Source organism: Cololabis saira, chromosome 16 (genome assembly GCF_033807715.1).
Source record: "Cololabis saira isolate AMF1-May2022 chromosome 16, fColSai1.1, whole genome shotgun sequence".
Taxonomy (NCBI): Eukaryota; Metazoa; Chordata; class Actinopteri; order Beloniformes; family Belonidae; genus Cololabis; species Cololabis saira.
In genome coordinates this window covers 9,028,776-9,047,696 of record NC_084602.1, presented here as the reverse complement: position 1 = coordinate 9,047,696, position 18,921 = coordinate 9,028,776, and the positions used below count along the sequence as shown (strand labels likewise).

Genomic DNA, 18,921 nt, shown 5'->3' with positions numbered 1-18,921 from the left:
CAGTTCAAACTAAAAGCTGTGAAGTTTCAAGCGTATTGGTCATATGCAAATTTCTGGTTGAACCAACCAAATAAGGACCACTTGTACTCCAATCGTAAGTCATCTCACATTAAATATCCATCTTCTGTCATCTGCTCATGGCACATGCTAAATAACCTTGTAGAACACCTTTGCAAACGTAGGTCAAGCTGCAGACTCATAGCACACGGCTTTAAAATGTACCGCCACTGTTTTGTTCTCCGTCCATCAGTTTGTGCTTCAAGGCCGAAATCCCCCCTGACAAAACTCTGCTTCCAGTAACAGCTGGGTCGGCCAAACATCTAGAGCAGGGGTCGGCAACCCGCGGCTCCAGGGCCGCATGTGGCTCTTTAGCACCGCCCTAGTGGCTCCTGGAGCTTTTTCAAAAATGTTTGACCTTTTTTTCCATGTTTTTCCCTTTTTTTTCCTTTCTCAAAATTTTGACCTTTTTCTCAACATTTCGACTTTTTTCTCGATTGTACTTCAACATTAATCTCGACATTTTGACTTTTTTCTTGACATTTTGACTTTTTTCTCAAGATTGTGCTTCAATATTAATTTCGACTTTTTTCTCAAGATTGTACTTCAACATTAATCTTGACATTTCAACTTTTTTCTCAAAATTTCAACTTTTTTCTCGACATTTTGACTTTTTTCTCGAAATGCATAATGAAAAAAAAAATCTTCCTCCAGTTATAGATACATTCAGCATGTGTTTCCTTCATTCTAAGGCTGATACAAGACTTTTCATTTTTTGCAGCTCCAGACATATTTGTTTTTTGTGTTTTTGGCCCAATATTGCTCTTTCAACATTTTGTGTTGCCGACCCCTGATCTAGAGGAAGACCATTTCTCCACTGGACAACAGGAGGTCTGCTTTAATAACTGAACCAATAACCTTGTCAGTCAACTGTTTAATGACCTGTGGAAGTTTTGTAATGAAACCGTTTCAACAGAATCAACATGCATGCAACTGTCCGGTCTCTGGACAGAGAGGCAACGCGGCATCTTTATGTTGGAGTTGTATGTTTGCAACATGCAGCGTGCTGCTTTCACAGCTCTGGCGTCATGCAGTTGGGTGAGGCCGTGCTCGCTTACAGCAGCACTTCAGGCTAAAAGTCAACATCATTATTGTTAATACGCGGCAGTTCAGCCGGTACAACATTTACCGTGCTCACAATTACTACGGCAACATGTTAACGTGTGACATTGGAACAGAAAAGCTAAAAATCCTTCCAGGACTGGAGTCTTATAAGACGCGTATCCAGACAGTTCCCACGCAGAGATCGGGCTCTTTCACACACATCTGTCGCCTGGATTTCATTATTCTCAAAAAGTTTCGTCTTTCCTCCTCGCAGACAACACAACTGACATTTGAGACCAATGTTGCCTTTAAAAAGCAGATATCACAACCAACCACTTGTAAAGTGCTGTACGTCTGAGAGGGACCACAACCTTTGGAGGACAAAAAAAGAATAATCCCACTTCAGATAAAAACTTACAATTACAATGAAACTGTTTTGTTTTTTTTCCTTTATCTGGAGTGATAAATAACTTTCAGATATCTTCATTTTTGCCATTAACTCTTACAGGATGAAAGGAATCAAATCAATCTGGATATGACTGATGAATCATTCGGCCTCCTAAATGGTTAAATAAATCTTGAGAAAACAACAAATACAGGCTTTTGTGATGGGGAGTCTTGAGATAAGCTGTCGACATCCTGCTACAACAGAACTGGTGAACAACTTCATCATCTCAAATGAGGAAAATAACTCCATTTATGGATCCTGTTAGCTGTCGTTGCACGAGACTGTAACAGGAAAAAAAAACATTAAATATGCTGCATGAGAAGAAAGAAAACGCTGCATCAAAGAACAGACTGACGCGGTAGATCTGACTTCACTGCGAGGACATTCTTCAAACATTTAACAGTCCACCAGCCGAGTTGGGAGAGCCGGGAGAGGGAGAGGAGAAAGAGATGACCAGCGCTTGTAATCTTGTCCTTTCAGCACCGACGTCTGTCAGCACGAGTCCAGCTCAGTCTGTTTGTGTCTCTGGGCTCCAGCTGACGGACTCCAGACATCCCTCCCGTTATCCAGAGACAGAAAGACGGTCCTGTTCTGCTCCGTGCGTTGAGCGGAACAACTAAAGTTCTCTCAGGTCCAGAAATGCTGCCCGTCAGAGCTCTTATTATAAAAGGTGCTTCGGATAACGGCGTCCGTCTCTGAGCTCTGCAGACGTTCACGTGTGTTCCTACTTCACAGATTTCCAAGCAGTCCGGTCCGCGGGGAGGAGGGGCTTTTATTGCTCGGTGGGACACATGTTGCGATCTTTGCAGCAGAAATAATGCACCACAACGCCGTTGGGGTACCTGGCGAACGCACTGAAAGAAGAGTAAAGAATGCACAGGTTAGTTCTTAACAGGTTAGTTAAGACTGTGTGCAGAGATAAACAAGTGCAATTATAAGTCGTTTCAGACAACAAATACACAGGATACCATTTCTACAGCAGCTCAGTATAACCAGAAGAGTCCAGAAAAATGACTTAAAACAGAACCTTTTCACCATCCACCTGAGAGCTGATGGTTTCTTTTAATCCTCTGAGTGCCCATAGACGAACACCATTTCTCTGTAAGTCCTACTGTACGCTGAAAAGACATCTCATGATGTTCAGTGAAGGTGGGGTTGATCGGACTCTGGATTAACCCTCTCCCTGCTGTTTTTACTGGAGGAGGAGCTGCTCTACCTGCTGGACACTCAGTGTTCTTTGTAGAGATGATGGTCATCACCTGATCTAAACCTTTTAATATCAAAACATTTTTCCCAGAGGCTCTGACACAATGAAGATATCACAGATCGTGGATTTAATTACCTGAAACGCGTGTTATAACTCTGTAGCAGTTCTACTTCTGACCACACAGAGGCAGAAAAACCCCCAATAAAGCTCCATGAACATGTTATGTCACTTCAAGACACCATTAAATGTGCCTCTAGTGGAACAAGCTGGTATTACACACAGACAGTATGTCTGTGTGTAAGTATGGAGGAAGCACTTGGTCACGTGATCCAGTGGTTTCTGAAGGGGCAGCCGTGTTTCCCAGCAACCCGACAGGGGCACGCATCACATGTCAATCAAAGTTAGCTTCACTCCCATCTCATTCAGCTGTATTTGCAAGACCTGATAGCTCCTTATGTTCCTGGCAGAGCTCTCCGTTCTCAGAGTGCAGGTTTACTCGTAGTTCCTAGAGTATCCAAATGTAGATTTGGAGGACGGCGTTCTTCTATCAGGAACCATTACTATGGAACCAACTTCCAATCTGGGTTAAGGAGGCTGACACCACCTCCACCTTTAAAACTAAACTAAAACCTTTCTGTTTAGTAAAGCCTATAGTTAGTGTTAGTAAACCTCTAGTTAGTGTTAGTAAACCTCTAGGTAGTGTAAACTCTAGTGTGTTAGAGTCAGTAGTCATAGTTGCAGCTATAGAACAAGACTATAATTGTTAGTCTCAAACAGAGCTTCATGGTAGATATGCTATAGGCTTATGCTGCAGGGGGGACCGACATGATCCGCTGGGCGGTGAACATCATCCTTCTTCCCCTCTCCTCTTCCCTTCCTCTCTTCTCCTTTTCCATTTTATTTATTATAAGTATCTCATAGCCATCATTTTTGTCCATCGTTCCTGTAGTTTCTTGTGCTAGAAACAACTTTTGTTGTATTAGACGCTATAAAAATAAAATTGAATTGAACCTGCAGAAATATCTGCACAGCTGCTGTGACGTTTCCAGCGGAGTTTATGGGTTAATATGACGCTGAAATCAAAAATGACGCCATGTTCGGCCGACACTGGGCTCGTACAGACGGGTGGCTGCTTCGCTTGAGTCGACTGTCAATCAATCATATTACAAAGAAATGCATTGCTTGATATAAACTATGGATGATCAAGCAACCTAATGCTTCGTCCAGGCGAGGGTCAGGACAGCAGATCTGTACGCCCTCCTGTGGTCAGAAGTGGTACTGCTGCTCCATTGATTGGCTTTAAAATGTAAAGCTCAATATCTCCCACAGTCATGTGTGGTCACATGCAGGGTTGGCAGATAGTTAAAACATTTGAAATATTGATTGTGTGGAGACAAAAGGATGAAAGATTAAACATTAATGAGAGGTCATTATTGTTGAATTCAGTGTTACCTGTTTCCGATTTTCTTCTTACAGACTCTGCATGTCTTTTCTTCTGTAATGACACATTTAATCTGCTGGTGGAAGATTCGTTCCTCCTGCACCTGTAAACGGACAGTAAACAGACTGTGACGGAGCGACTCATCTCAGGATTGTCAGGACCAAAACCTTTGAGTAAACCTGACTCTCAGATCATTACGACACAAACGTTCACGGGTAAATGATAATGACAGAACGGCAGGGCACAGGGATTAGGAAAACTTGACTCCACAGTGAAGTTTAAGCCCACAAAAGATGTGGAATTAACCAAACGATGTCCTTGAATGTATAAAACTGTATAAAAATATTAAGTCAATATTCTAACAGCATATTGAGACAACAACTGAATCGTAAACTGTAGTATAATCAAACTATTATAGTTACGTAGAGAGTTGAATTCAAATGAAAGAATCCCAAAAAGTTCTGAAGATCAGTAAAATATCAGTTTATGAATACAGCTGTAAATATTCAAGTTTAGTTTATGTAATTTTAATTCTGGACTTTTTATTTTATTCTTATTTTATTACTTGTACTTTGCACCGTGGGTCGAAGAGGACTTTAATTTAATTTGTGCTTTATGTCTACAGGACTGTCTCAGAAAATTTGAATATTGTGATAAAGTCCTTTATTTTCTGTAATGCAAAAATGTCATACATTCTGGATTCATTACAAATCAACTGAAATATTGCAAGCCTTTTATTATTTTAATATTGCTGATCATGGCTTACAGCTTAAGAAAACTCAAATATCCTATCTCAAAAAATTAGAATATTCTGGGAATCTTAGTCTTAAAACTGTAAGCCATAATCAGCAATATTAAAATAATAAAAGGCTTGCAATATTTCAGTTGATTTGTAATGAATCCAGAATGTATGACATTTTTGTTTTTTTTATTGCATTACAGAAAATAAAGAACTTTTCTGAGACAGTCCTGTATATGCACATCTGACAATAAAGCTTGAAACTTGACACAGAGAGGCGAGGACTGAAACGTTGATCAGGTTTAGGAGGAACCTTCCCCTGGACCTACCCGGAGGAACTCGGCCTGCAGCAGGCTCTTCAGCACCTGGTTGCCTCGTTTCCTCTGAGCCTTCTCCTCCAGGACGCTCTCCAGGAACACTCGGATCTCTTGGATCTGAGTGTTGGCTGGGAGCAAATTGATGGCCTGTAAAGATCAGGGAACATAACGGTTAAATCTGAGTTTGGTTCAGAAAGGCTGTCTAATTGTACAACTATTCAGTTATGAACACTGTAGTTTTGTTTTGTTTACACACTGTATTATCTTTGTGGGGGGGATTTCTTTTTAAGTGTCTGGTATGGATTATTAAAAAGATGGCCAAAAGTCAGCGTACTGATAAGCATTAACTCTGATATTATCAACAAACTTTTAGATTACATGTTATTAAACTTCCACTGAAAACGAGACCAGAGGTGACATCTAATCCAGCAGTGGTGGCACATATTAATACAGACGTACAACTACTACACCACTGCATTAACTATGGACATCCGACCAAGTGGATTTCCCTCTTCTATGTAAACACCATGGATAATCAGAGACGACTAAACGTTTCTGTTAAAATCAACGGCAAAACAGGAATTTTTTGTTCACAGCAACAACAAATCTTCCCTAAGCAACACAGAAAAACTAATTAGTTCATACACTACATCTAAAAATACTCATCAGACCAGCAGATAATCAGGAGCCATTAATGTGTGATATACTAGATAATAACAATTATATCTATAGACTCCCTCACTATCAGCCGTTAACAGTTTTATGTGAAAGGAACGGTGTAGATATGTGTAAAACGTGTAAAAGGTTATTGCTCCAACACAGAAAGGCCCAGTCCCCTTATCCCTACTTTTCAGCCCTACCCCTAAATTTTGCGCGTTCCCGTGAGGGTAGTGGTGTCCCAATTCCTCTTTGCATCTAGGGGGAGTGGAGAAAACGAGGGCTAGTGAATATCAATCTAGCCCTACAGAGCGAGGGTTTTCAGATGCACACTAGCTGACCGAGGGCCAGAAAATTTCCCAGAATGCTTTACGTCATCATTGGCAGACTAACAAAAAAACATGGCGGACATTTCTAATTTTTAGTGAATAAAATCAATATTTTGAGTTAGTTTCTGCATAAAAATGTGTTTTGATTACATTTCTAGCGAGAAATATATATTTTACTTTCATAATATTCACTTGAATGTATATAATCACTCGCTTGCTCGTTGTTGCGAAGATCACGGCAGAATAAAGGCTGATTTATGGTTCCGCGTTACACCAACGCAGAGTAGGTTACGCGGCGACGCGCGCCGTACCCTACACCGTAGGCTCTGCGTCGATTTAACGCGGAACCATAAATCAGCTCCCGACCCGGCGGCTCTTCTCATCCCCGAAAACATCAGATCAAATTTCTTAACAGGCGTTATTTGGATAAACTGAGCCCAGGTTGGGGATCTTAACGGTTACTTTTACGCCTGAAAAAATATTAAAACTTAATAAAGTGGCATATTAACAGCGCTACAGCGGAAATTAAAACAGCTTTTAGCTCTGGGCTTCCTGATATGGTGTGACGGGAAGATTACAAGGACCTACGCCTGTGGCTTCATTTTTAGGGCTAGTGGTAGAAAGAAGGGGGTGTATTGGGATTGGCCCTTAAAGAAGATTATCTGTGACTTTGAACAGAAAAGCGGTGGTTGTTCAGTGGCCATGACTGTTTACCTTGGTGGTGTTGAGCTTGCTGTGGTGCAGCTCCAGCACCTGCAGGGCTGCCTGCAGGTTGGCCTGAGGCTCACAAAGCTCCATCTTGATGGGCCCCAGGCAGTGAGCGTCAGGAGGGGACAGGTACATCCGCAGCAGGGACAGATAAACCTGCAGGGCACAATCACAGGGGTCAACCCCGGTTCAAATCCTCAACTCTCAAACGCTTTTATGGGGACTGACAAGGAGCTGATCCGTGACAAACAGGGATGACACTTGAAATGCCTTGACTTGACACTTGAAACCTCTCAGATGAAGACAAGTGGAAGACTTCTGGCTGTAAAGCTGGAAGTGTGGCTGCGCTACGACTGATCTACATCATTGCAGTTCATTTTACAAATACAAACCCACCAGAGAAGTAAGACTGTGTAAAAATTAAAAAGACACAAAAACGGGTTATAAAACCCCACTTAAATGATTTTAGAATAAAAGCTACTCACGTCTTTATTTCCTTCTAGTGAACTGTTATAAGACCGATGACAGTATCTGCAAAAACACAGAAAAAAAACAAGAAACATCTGGTTAATTCCACAATCCTTAACAGAAGAAATATGTTCCCAGCAGGTCCACTCTTTCAGTTCTGGACTTTCAAAATGACTTCAGTCCTGACAGAAAGAAATGGTCTTTAAATGTGCATTAATACAGAGAATGATGAATGATATATTTTTCTCAGCTTCAGTTAAATGAGTTTGCTCTGGTTAAGTGTTAAATGCAGGTTGTGCTGGTCTGGTGCAGGGGTACTCACTCTTCAGCCATGCGCGTGTCTTTAAGGACGTGCACGTAGATGAAGAGCGCCTGCTCGTGTTTCCCCATCCGACCCAGAAGCAGAGCTCGTTCCTCCAGCAGGCCTGCGAGAAGGAAACAGGTCAAAGACTACAGTCTGCAGGCTTGTTACAGATATACACGGATAAGGATGTAGTATTTAAGATTATTGTATGTTGTCAAACACTGTCAAAAGAAACAATTTCCCTATAAAGATATATGAGAAACAAAAAGACATTAAAAACGATTTTTCTTCTGCTTAGGAAACAAAACACACAATTATCCCAATAAACCTTTCAATACTACGCTTTTGTGCATCAGAAAATAACTGAAAACTAATTGTGTCCTTATTAAGGTAGGACTTAAAATAAGGTAAATATAACTTCAATATAACTTATATAATAACAATATAATATAACTTCAAACAACAACACCTGCTTGTTTTTTGTTAAATAAATACCAAAATGATGGCTGGAGATTATATTCACCTAATTATAAAACCCTCCTGACATACAAAAGCTCAGACCCAAAGTAAGTGTGATTCTCACAACACTGGCGTGTATTAGTTCAGCCACCAGTAGATCTGTCTCATATTTGCTACCTAAAGCCTTTTTGCACACGTGCACTGCTGCTGCTATGAAAGTAAAATCTAATCTAACACAGTCATCACCATGTAAATAAAACGTGCTGCATCCAGAACAGAATCCCTGGACTCGGTGTGAGAGCGTGTTCCAGGTGTGTGCAGCAGAGAAACCACAGCGTAGCGTTCCTACCATCAAAGGGAAAGTCACTGATGAGTCTGGAAGGTTCGTAGCTGGTAGAAATATCCAGAAAAGAGAGCAACTTGTTCCTAAACTCTCCCAGCTCCCCGTTCTCCTGGCCGGCAGAGACGGCCACGACCCCTGCAGCAACAAGAGTAGGTGAAGTGAGAAATGACTGCTCAGGTGGGGGATTTGTCCTGGAACAGGAATTTAAGCAAAGCTAAGTAAATAAATTAGTTGTACCGTCTCAAATGTGAACATTTATCTGCTGTTTTTCTTAGTTTTCCTGTTATAGTAAAAACTTCACAAATGTCATTCTAAAGATGAATTTGACCTTTTTTTTGACAGGAATATCAGTTGTTAAAAAAATATGAAAAATGTAAAATATTCTACAGATTATTTTAGAATTAGGAGCTCACCGGTGAGAATTGATAAGGTTTTTATATGTCAAGTTTCAGCAGTTCATTTATCAGTGAATAATTCAACTTAAATCCTTCATATGATGTGATGCAGAGAGGACACAGCTTACAGGACTGTCTCAGAAAATTAGAATATTGTGATAAAGTTCTTTATTTTCTGTAATGCAATTAAAAAAACAAAAATGTTGTACATTCTGGATTCATTACAAATCAACTGAAATATTGCAAGCCTTTTATTATTTTAATATTGCTGATTATGGCTTACAGTTTAAGATTCCCAGAATATTCTAATTTTTTGAGATAGGATATTTGAGTTTTCTTAAGCTGTAAGCCATGATCAGCAATATTAAAATAATAAAAGGCTTGCAATATTTCAGTTGATTTGTAATGAATCCAGAATGTATGACATTTTTGCATTACAGAAAATAAAGGACTTTATCACAATATTCAAATTTTCTGAGACAGTCCTGTATAATTTTAATCATGTTTTTTTCCCCACATAGCATCATATTTTTCTTATAATGTCTGAATGTATGTCCATAAGATTTAAAGAGATAAACATTACTTCCTGTAACGGTTTGCTGAAGGTTTTCTTGGGCGTACCTTCAGGCAGAGAGTTGATGTACTGTCTCATGAGCCCCTGCACCCGTCCCAGGTAGAGCTGGATCAGCACGTTGTGAAACTCCGGGCCCTTCTCGTCCCACACGTAAAGGATGTGCTCCAAATAAGGGATGGCCAGCTCCTCAAAGCCCTCCTTCAGGAACTGCAGCACTTTGTCTCGGGGCAAGGTCTCCACCTCTGTGAGGTCCTCGGTGAAGATCTGCAAAAACAAGTTTGGATACAAAACATCAGGGTAGTTTCTTTTTTATTTTAATGACAGCAACACATGGTCAAATGATGGAGTATCTGTACCCACCTTCAAGCCATCTTCTGGACAGATCTTCAGGACCCATGGAGAAAACTCAAAGATTATGCCAAGATTTTCCACTCCTGCACATGTGAGGCCAAGAAAAAAAAAACAACAACTAAGGCAAGATAAATCATGGGGCCTATACTGGAGAGGATGATGTCCAAGTGCTTTAAATTTACTCAGCATCATATTACGAGAACATACATGTGTGTTCAATGCAAGTTTAAAACATTTAACAAGATTACAGCAGTTTTTAAAAATGTTTAACTAAAAATACAATGACAGTATTGATCAAGCCAAAACGGTATGACTACCTGGCTGAGTTACATTTTATCTTCTTCCAAGTGAATTTCCCCTTTCTCTTCTTCTATTTTATACATTTGTCAAAAATAAATCTTAACTACTGCCATAATATGTTGGTGCAACTGGAGTACACGAGGAGAAATGCAGTTATACATCAAATAATGAAAATTACTACATGAAATGTAACATTTTTCCTCAGAGGAGTTCCCTCCTTCACACCACTAAACTGATGTTTCTCCCCAGCAGCCGAGGCGGAGGGGGAGCCGAGCCTTACCGAGCCTCTGGAGATACTGCACTGTTCGCTCATGGCCCTTCAGGGGAGAGTTGGCCTTGGTGGACTGGTCCAGCAGCACCTGCAGAGCTGGAGACGGCCGACACGGTCAGACCACACACGAGAAGACCAATGGTCAGAGGTGGGTAGAGTATTGTACTCTACCCACTGTACTGTGAATTGTACTCAAGTAAAAGTACTGTTACTTCAAAATAATATGATTCAAGTAGAAGTAAAAAGTAGTCATCCAAATAATTACTTGAGTAAAAGTAAAAAAGTACTTGATGAAAAAACTACTCAAGTACTGAGTAACTGTTGAGTAACGTCTGATAAATTTTTTAACACAACCATTCAAACAGAAAAAAGTACAAAATAATCTTCTTCAGGCAAATTAAATCAATAAAATAATAAAATAATAATAAAATATAGCTTAAATTAAAACAATCTTAAAGTAAATTCAAGTACTCTAATAAATAATAAAATTAATTAATTAATAACAGAATAAAAAAATAAATTAAGCACATGTAGCACAAAATTTCAAGCCTTTGTACTTTTCTTTTTTAACCAGATAGAACTAGAACAAACATGAACTCATAGAAACTCTGTGTGTGTTTGAGTCTGTGTATATGTGACAAAACATGCAAAAACAAACATTTTTCCCAAAGAATCACTCAGTGATGTCATGAGATTGACGCGTACGCGGATAAAAGGGATAAAAGAAAAGTAACAGCTCAATGTAGCCTAATGTAGCGGAGTAAGAGTAACAGTTTCTTCTTCACAAATCTACTCAAGTAAAAGTCAAAAGTATAGTGATTCAAAACTACTCCTAAAAGTACAACATTTCCTAAAACTTACTCAAGTAAATGTAACTCGTTACTACCCACCTCTGCCAATGGTAAAGACCACAAACAGATCTTCTGTGTCACCAATCACCCTGAAAAAAATATGGACCTCTGACCTCAGTCATAATTCAGTCGGTCGATAATCAAGTTCCCTTTACAAAAAGCATCACAGCGGTGGAGACTGTTGCACCTCACCTGCTCAGATGGACTTTTTTCTTAACATCTTGAGGATGTCTGCCAAGATTTTTTTAATTAGAACACCATTTCTTTGTTAAATCTTATGCTGTTTTAAATGCTGCATTGTTTCAGGGATTTCTGCTGGTCATTTTGGCCCTTTTTAACAAGATTAAAATTACAGTGGGGAAGTTGCTCATTTATGGAGGCAGCTGACAGGCATATTTTAAAACCCATGAATTGCCCAGTTAAATAGAGGTTGAAGAGTAGATGTTGAGAAAGTAAAGAGTAAAATGAACGGGAAAAAAAGTTAACTCTTTATTGTCACAAAGAAGTACTGTAGAAGCACTTGTTCTAGAAAAATTGGGACTGTCAAGACCTCGGAGCTATGAGCTTCATTGAGATGAGAGAAAGAAGGAACATTTTGAACTCCTACGACCCTCAACGCAGCTGAGACGGCTAACAAAGCAGCAAGAATTAGGGAAGCACAGACTGCAGCGCTTGTCAACATACGTGAATATGTAACCCTGGACATGTTATTGTAAAGGAGAATCCCTGAACCCAGATACTGACTGTCCATGTTTCCCATCAAGAGACTTCACCCGTGTTCACTAGCGATGCTGCGTGTGATGTCATCAGCTCAGCTGCTGCCAGCCAATCAACTACCCACACTGCAAAAACTCAAAATCTTACCAGGAATATTTGTCTTATTTCTAGTTAAAATGTTTCATTTTTATAAAAAAAATCTAATTACACTTAAAACAAGAGTCATTACCAGAAAAATAACTTGTTATTTGACAATTTTCATCTTTTTCAAGTAAATTTTCACTTGAAAATCTGCCAGTGGGACAACATTTATCTTCTCATTACAAGCAAAAAAATCTTGCTCCACTGGCAGATTTTTCTACTTATTTTAAGTGAAAATCTACTTGAAACAGGTGAAAATTGTTGTTTTTTTTCCAGTGATGAGTCTTTTTTCAAGTGTAATGAGATGTTTTGACTAAAAATGAGACATTTTAACTAGAAATAAGACAAATATTCTTGTTAAGATTTTGAGTTTTTGCAGTGCATTCATGGTCGTCTCTGGAGATCTCAACCATCTTCCTCTCTGCATTCACTTCCAGCTTTCCAAAACGTAACATTTGTTTTTCTACTCATTTATTTTCCATCTGTACTGCAACAATATATTTCCCCTTTGGGGATTTAAGTATTATTCAATACCACTGAATTTCCTTTTTCCTTTCTTAACGGCCTCTCTCTGTGTCAAACCACTGATCAAACTTGGTTTGTCAAAGATTTAGTTACGCATAAAAGAAAGAATGAAACCATGACTAAGCATGTTCACCAGCAGACCAATTCTCACCTTTCTGGTGCAGCCCCTTCTTTTCATAGAGAATAATCAGCTCGCTGTACTTGTGCGCCTTCTTCAGGACATACTCGCTCTCCTCGATGTGGCAGTGGTTGTTCTCCAGGCGAAGGAGGGGGGAGACGAGAGCCACGTTGGTCTGAACCAGGGGAGGACAAAAGAAGACTCTTAACATGAGCACAATACGTTTTAACCTTCAGTTCAACCAACCCGTAACACGCCAGGAGCATTTTTATCTACAATATACACATGTATGACATCATTGCCCTTTCAAAGTACATGAACTACCATTGCAACCACTTCACAGTTGTTGCTCTCGTGTGTTAATGCTCTGGGTCTCTGAAAAGAGCCTTGAGACAATCTGTATTGTAATTTACATGAATGTAAACACCAAGATTGATAGTTGCTGTTGGAGAGGCCTGTACGTCACTGGAGCAACACCATTCCTGCAAACCTGCAGTACAGCTACCTTTGCCAATAAATAAAATAGTAAAAGTACATGTGTGGTACAGTTATCTACCTAATGCTAATGCACATTTGTTTGAGTGTTAAAAACACCAGTTTACGTAGCTGTTTTCCTCTAGATTAATAGTGGAGGCTTAATATAACTTCCCTTGATATGTTAACATTTTATCAGGTTTCGGTCAGAAGAACTGAGTGTCTGTAATCAAACATTAGTGGTCACGCTAAACAACATATGTTACTTAGCTTCAGCTTCATGTGAGCATCCATTCATGTACAGATAGAAAAAGACTTTCAGACAAAGGTTATGGAGAAAAACAATTAATCACTATTGTCATTACATGACTGTCTCAGAAAATTAGAATATTGTGATAAAGTTCTTTATGTTCTGTAATGCAATTAAAAAAAACTAAAATGTCATACATTCTGGATTCATTACAAATCAACTGAAATATTGCAAGCCTTTTATTATTTTAATATTGCTGATTATGGTTTACAGTTTAAGATTAAGATTCCCAGAATATTCTAATTTTTTGAGATAGGATATTTGAGTTTTCTTAAACTGTAAGCCATTATCAGCAATATTAAAATAATAAAAGGCTTGCAATATTTCAGTTGATTTGTAATGAATCCAGAATGTATGACATTTTTGTTTTTGTAATTGCATTACAGAAAATCACAATATTCAAATTTTCTGAGACAGTCCTGTATATTGAGAAGCCTGTTTCATATTGTTAAAGGAGCATGAGGCAGGATTGAGGCAGGATTTGTGAAAAAAAAAGTGTATACGTTTTAAGTTTTCTAGTAATAATGTCAGGTGAAGCGTTCCAAACCAAAAAGAATGAGCCCTCTAGTGTATCTCTCCGTTGCCTTGAACAGGCTTTGTGCTGCAAAATGTGCTGCAATTGTGGCCGAATTTCCTGCGCTGGGCTGCGGATGTGACGTCAAATGACGCTGCATGCACGTTCTCCCCGTTCTCCCGTGCCGGCTTCACTGTTGACTGCAGTACCCCCAACGGCCGTCGTGGCGAAGGATGGCGCTAGAGAGTCTCATTTCTTAAAAGGAGCCTCATGCTCCTTTAACTGTCAAATGCACAGAATCTCCGTATGAGGGATGAGAAGAGTGAGGACTTACATGCAGGTAACATTTCAGCAAGGTGGTATCAATGATCTGCAGGAGTTTCTTCCGACTCTTGATGGTGGGCGTGCCCTCCATGAGGGGGGATGTGGTGGAAGGGTCGGAGTCATTCAGCTGCTTAACCAGGTGGCTGCGTTTCTGTCCAGACATGGAAGAACGGTTCAGTACCACAGAGATCAGTCTCGTCTTTGTGTTATGAAGATGCAGTGATGCATTACCTGCGTAAGGTAATCGATCAGAGCCAGGTGAGCCCTCTCCAGCTCGGCCCCTGACAGCGTGGGGAGAGGGTTGGGGTAGTGCAGCTGTTTGCGGTAGTCTAACGGGAGCAAATCTGGGTACAGTCCAATCACATGGGTGGGATCTGAAAGCACAGCAGAGGAGAGACACACATGGACCGTTATTCTCTCCTGCAGGTTCATCGTTTCTCTCTTGGAGACAGCGGAGATCAGCTCCTCCATGACGCTGGAGGATTGAGGTATGAAGGGAAGGGTTTCTACTAGGGCTGGGGATCGATTCAAATGTCAAGAATCGATTCGATTCCGATTCTTAAGATTCAGAATCGATTATCAAGATTTGTTTCGATTCGATCCAATATTGATTTGGGTTAGTGTTATTAAAATTGTTTTTTGAGCTGTTGCATGAATTATATGACTGTAGTTATGCAACATATTACTACTAGTATTATATTGAGATTAAACAGCAAGTATTGGCAGCTAATGATGCTGTAAGGACCAATCACCTCCCAGAATGCTGATAGAACTGCTTTTAGAAACATCTTGGGTCAGAATTACCAAACAGATCCAGGGCAGAAAAACAAAGACGTATGAAATCAGTTTTATTTTTTCCCACATTCCATTTTTATTTGTTCCTTTTTCGGTCTATTTTGGTTTTTAATTTTTGAGAATTTGGTTTTTAGCATTTTTTGCAAATGTAACCCTAAGACAGTATATAAAGTAATGAAATATAGACAATTTATGCAATTATAACCTAACACTTTAATGTTTTCATACCTTTAAACATATTTAAAGGCAAAAACATGGCACCAGTTATTCTTGTGTCCAACAAAACATTCCTTTTTTGGGCATAAACAAAAAAAGAACCAAAAGTTGTAATGTGATGATGAAAAAAAAAAAATATATAAATAAATAAAAGAAAATAAAAAAAAAATCCCCCCCCCCCCCCCAAGAAAATAAAAATAATAAATAAATAAATAAATAAATAAATAAAAAATAAAATAAAATAAAAAAATCGATCTTTAGACATATGAATTGATTTTTAGGAATTCATATGAGAATCGATTTGGAATTGGGAAATCGATTTTTTTCAACACAGGCCTAGTTTCTTGGACAGTTTACTATTAAAACCATTAACATAATAGACACATTGCATCCACTGAAGTCCCATCCTGTGACATTCCAACATAATTTGGCGTCCCTCATTTACTGCTGCCTCTCTCCGGTTGTTCCATCGTTTGCTTGTGGCGTCTATGCTCCTACCAGCATACATTCATTTAGATTATAATGAAATAGAGTTTAGGGAGTAGGATTTAATACGTTTTTACTTGTTCCTACTCCTTTTTGAGCATGTTAATTATGATGGATGCATGTTTTTATTTATATTTTTGTTTATTTTGTTTTCTAATTTACATTAATTTATGATTATTTTGTTTTGTATTCACTACCGTTTCATGTTCGAAATAAAATTTAAATTCAATTCAATCCCAGGGTGAGACGGTACAAGCCAGCAGCAAGGAAAGAAAAACAGCAGTCACAATAAACTACTTCAGCACTGCAAGACCGCTCTCCATCTATGTAGTGGAACGTTTCCAGGAAGGTAGCAACATGTTGCAGTGTTATTGACCCCTCTGAACATTCTCTACCCCTGCCTTCAGGAATAAATCAATAGGTTACATCACAATTCTCAAAACTATCAACAGGCACAAAAAACTAAAATCAATGCAATCTGAGGAAGTTGTTTACTGTTGAAAGTTCATACTGCTGCATTTGGGACTCTGCAGAACACAGATTGGCAAGGAGAAATCCATCCATCCCACAACAGCTGGTGGAAAAGCTGAGGCTGCTGGAAGTAGACAGACCTGGAACCAGTTGGAAACCTCCGTGCTGTGATCTGAGCTCCTTGCTGTTCTGCCAGCACAGCCAGACTTAGCACCAATAAAATCATTAATGGGTGTGAGCAGCCAGTTTATAGGGCTGCAGATCCCACAACCTTGCACACAACGTAAACTAAACAAAACAAGGGATGGTGGTTGGGTTCATGAAGGCTGGCAATCACCAGAACCCCCCACTGGTCATTGACACTGCTGCTAAAGCCACACACACCAGAGTAGTGACTTCACTCCCTCCAGAGACTCAGACAGGCCACTCCACTAATAATAATAGGCTTAGGCTGTTTACACCCAGCTACCAATATCAATGTATGCTATTTATAAAAGAAAAAAAAAATCCATCAGCTCAGTGATTGACAGGTATGCACACCACTTTTGATAAACTTCATTTAATCTCTTCAAAATACCTTACAATGACATAAGAGCAAAAATTGTTCATACAAAAGTGTGAGAGCAGAGTTTGCCTGGCTCTATTGTTTGACATGGTTCCAATTTCAGAGTGGTGCACATGCGCATGGGCAAGTGAAAAAGCGCCTTCTGTTGCACCACGTTGGTGCACATGCGCATGGGCAACGCATTTGTTTTCATATGTCAACAGGGCACTGCAAAAACTCGAATGTCAAAAAATCTCTTAAACACTTAAAACAAGAGTCATTACCAGAAAAATAACTTGTTATTTGACAATTTTCACCTGTTTCAAGTAAATGTTCACTTGAAATAAGTAGAAAAATCTGTCAGTGGGACAAGATTTATCTTCTCATTACAAGCAAAATAATCTTGTTCCACTGGCAGATTTTTCTACTTATTTTAAGTGAAAATCTACTTGAAACAGGTGAAAACTGTTGTTTTTTCCAGTGATGAGTCTTGTTTTAAGTGTAATGAGATTTTTTTTGACTAAAAATTTGACATTTTAAACTAGAAATAAGACAAATATTCTTGTTAAGATTTTGAGTTTTTGCAGTGGCTGTAAATAGCTCAGCTGGTGGGGGCTTGCTATTTGTACCCTGGTTCAAATACTCACTCTGATAATAAATAATAATAATAATAATAATAATAATAATAATAATAATAATAATAATAATAATAATAATAATAATAATAATAATAAAGAAACTGATTTTTGTTTCTTCTGTTAATGTAATTATTCAAGTGGAATGAAATTAATTTTGCGCAGACAAACTTTGGCCAGTGGTTTTCTGACTTTCTCCCACAAATGCAGAGGTGAAGAATCCACCAGGGTGAGCAGAAGCCGTACCTGTGCCGAGTTTGGCAAACACCTGCATGGAGTCGTCAAATCTCTTCTGGCAAAACAGATTGAAGGCATAGAGATTCTGGATGTGATGGATCTGCTGCTTCTTATCACCGTCTGAATCATCCTTCATCTTCTGGGAGGAAAAAAAAAAACAAAAAAAAGAAAAGAAAACAAAGAAAAACAACAGCAGTTACAACAGAACAGAAACTCCCAAACCCCTGGAGAGCTAGAGCACTACAGATACTCCATAATGCATGAACTGAAACGGCCGTTTCTGCGGCTCACCGCCAACTGAAGAGCCAGCTCAAACTGCTTGTCCTGAAGAAGCTGGCGGATCTGACTGGCTATCGACACCGGCACCAGCCGCCACACGAAGTGGTTGCTGGCCACATAGACAATATTTGGTCTATGGAAGACGAGAGAGAGAGAACAGGATTAATATAATAGAAGTCTTTCCCATATGAGAAAGGCCCCACACTATCTCACATATGCTACACCTGATATGTCTCAGATACATTAGAGAAACGACTGAAGCTGATGATTTACTCAAAATGAAGTTCACTCTAAAAAAGGGCAGTATTCATGATCAAATATGACGATGGGACTAAAGTATTTGGAGTTGTCTTCTTTCACTTCAGTACTGAAGGACTAAATGTGTACGGGTGCCAGTTTGCCATGAAAAACATCCTTTTGTAATGTCATTTTAACAGGACATTTTGGATGTTTCCACAACATTTTGTTCTAACTACTATACAAGAGCACAATAATATAGATTTTTAGGATAAAACTCTAGATTCAACAGCTTTTTTTAAATGGCCTTTTTAAACATTTATGATAAACTTTCCAAATGACAGCCCACAAAAGCTGTTACTGGATTCCACCGTTCAGCAGTCTGAATCAAACGTTACGCAGAAATCTTCACAAAAGTTCAACAAATCATGATGCAAAAGGACTTTTACTTAAAACAGCTGATGTTCACTTAATTCAGGCTGCTCGTTAGCTGATGAGGAATTTTTCAATGATTGCTGTCAATTATTTTAATCAATGGTAGAAAAAAAGTATGCAAAGTTGTTCTTTTCTATTTGCCAAAATGGTGCCTGTAAACATCTAGTTTTGATAGACGGTTTCAAAGACATAAGAAACTT

At 39.1% G+C, this 18,921-nt stretch overlaps 1 protein-coding gene across 1 annotated transcript in view; it reads right to left on the bottom strand.

The window, feature by feature from the left end:
- Window positions 1-1,535: 1,535 nt before the first annotated feature.
- vps39 (VPS39 subunit of HOPS complex) overlaps window positions 1,536-18,921 on the bottom strand; it is a 28,693-nt gene continuing 11,307 nt past the window's right edge. The window contains exons 10-24 of the mRNA XM_061742912.1: window positions 18,062-18,182; window positions 17,780-17,906; window positions 14,618-14,760; window positions 14,397-14,537; window positions 12,798-12,939; window positions 10,422-10,508; window positions 9,851-9,924; window positions 9,538-9,754; window positions 8,528-8,656; window positions 7,738-7,840; window positions 7,433-7,478; window positions 6,954-7,103; window positions 5,266-5,400; window positions 4,209-4,300; window positions 1,536-2,403 (exon numbers count right to left, since the gene is read on the bottom strand). Coding sequence (XP_061598896.1) covers window positions 2,322-2,403; window positions 4,209-4,300; window positions 5,266-5,400; window positions 6,954-7,103; window positions 7,433-7,478; window positions 7,738-7,840; window positions 8,528-8,656; window positions 9,538-9,754; window positions 9,851-9,924; window positions 10,422-10,508; window positions 12,798-12,939; window positions 14,397-14,537; window positions 14,618-14,760; window positions 17,780-17,906; window positions 18,062-18,182 — 1,789 coding nt within the window. The 3' untranslated portion in view covers window positions 1,536-2,321. The remainder of the gene's footprint in view (window positions 2,404-4,208; window positions 4,301-5,265; window positions 5,401-6,953; window positions 7,104-7,432; window positions 7,479-7,737; window positions 7,841-8,527; window positions 8,657-9,537; window positions 9,755-9,850; window positions 9,925-10,421; window positions 10,509-12,797; window positions 12,940-14,396; window positions 14,538-14,617; window positions 14,761-17,779; window positions 17,907-18,061; window positions 18,183-18,921) is intronic.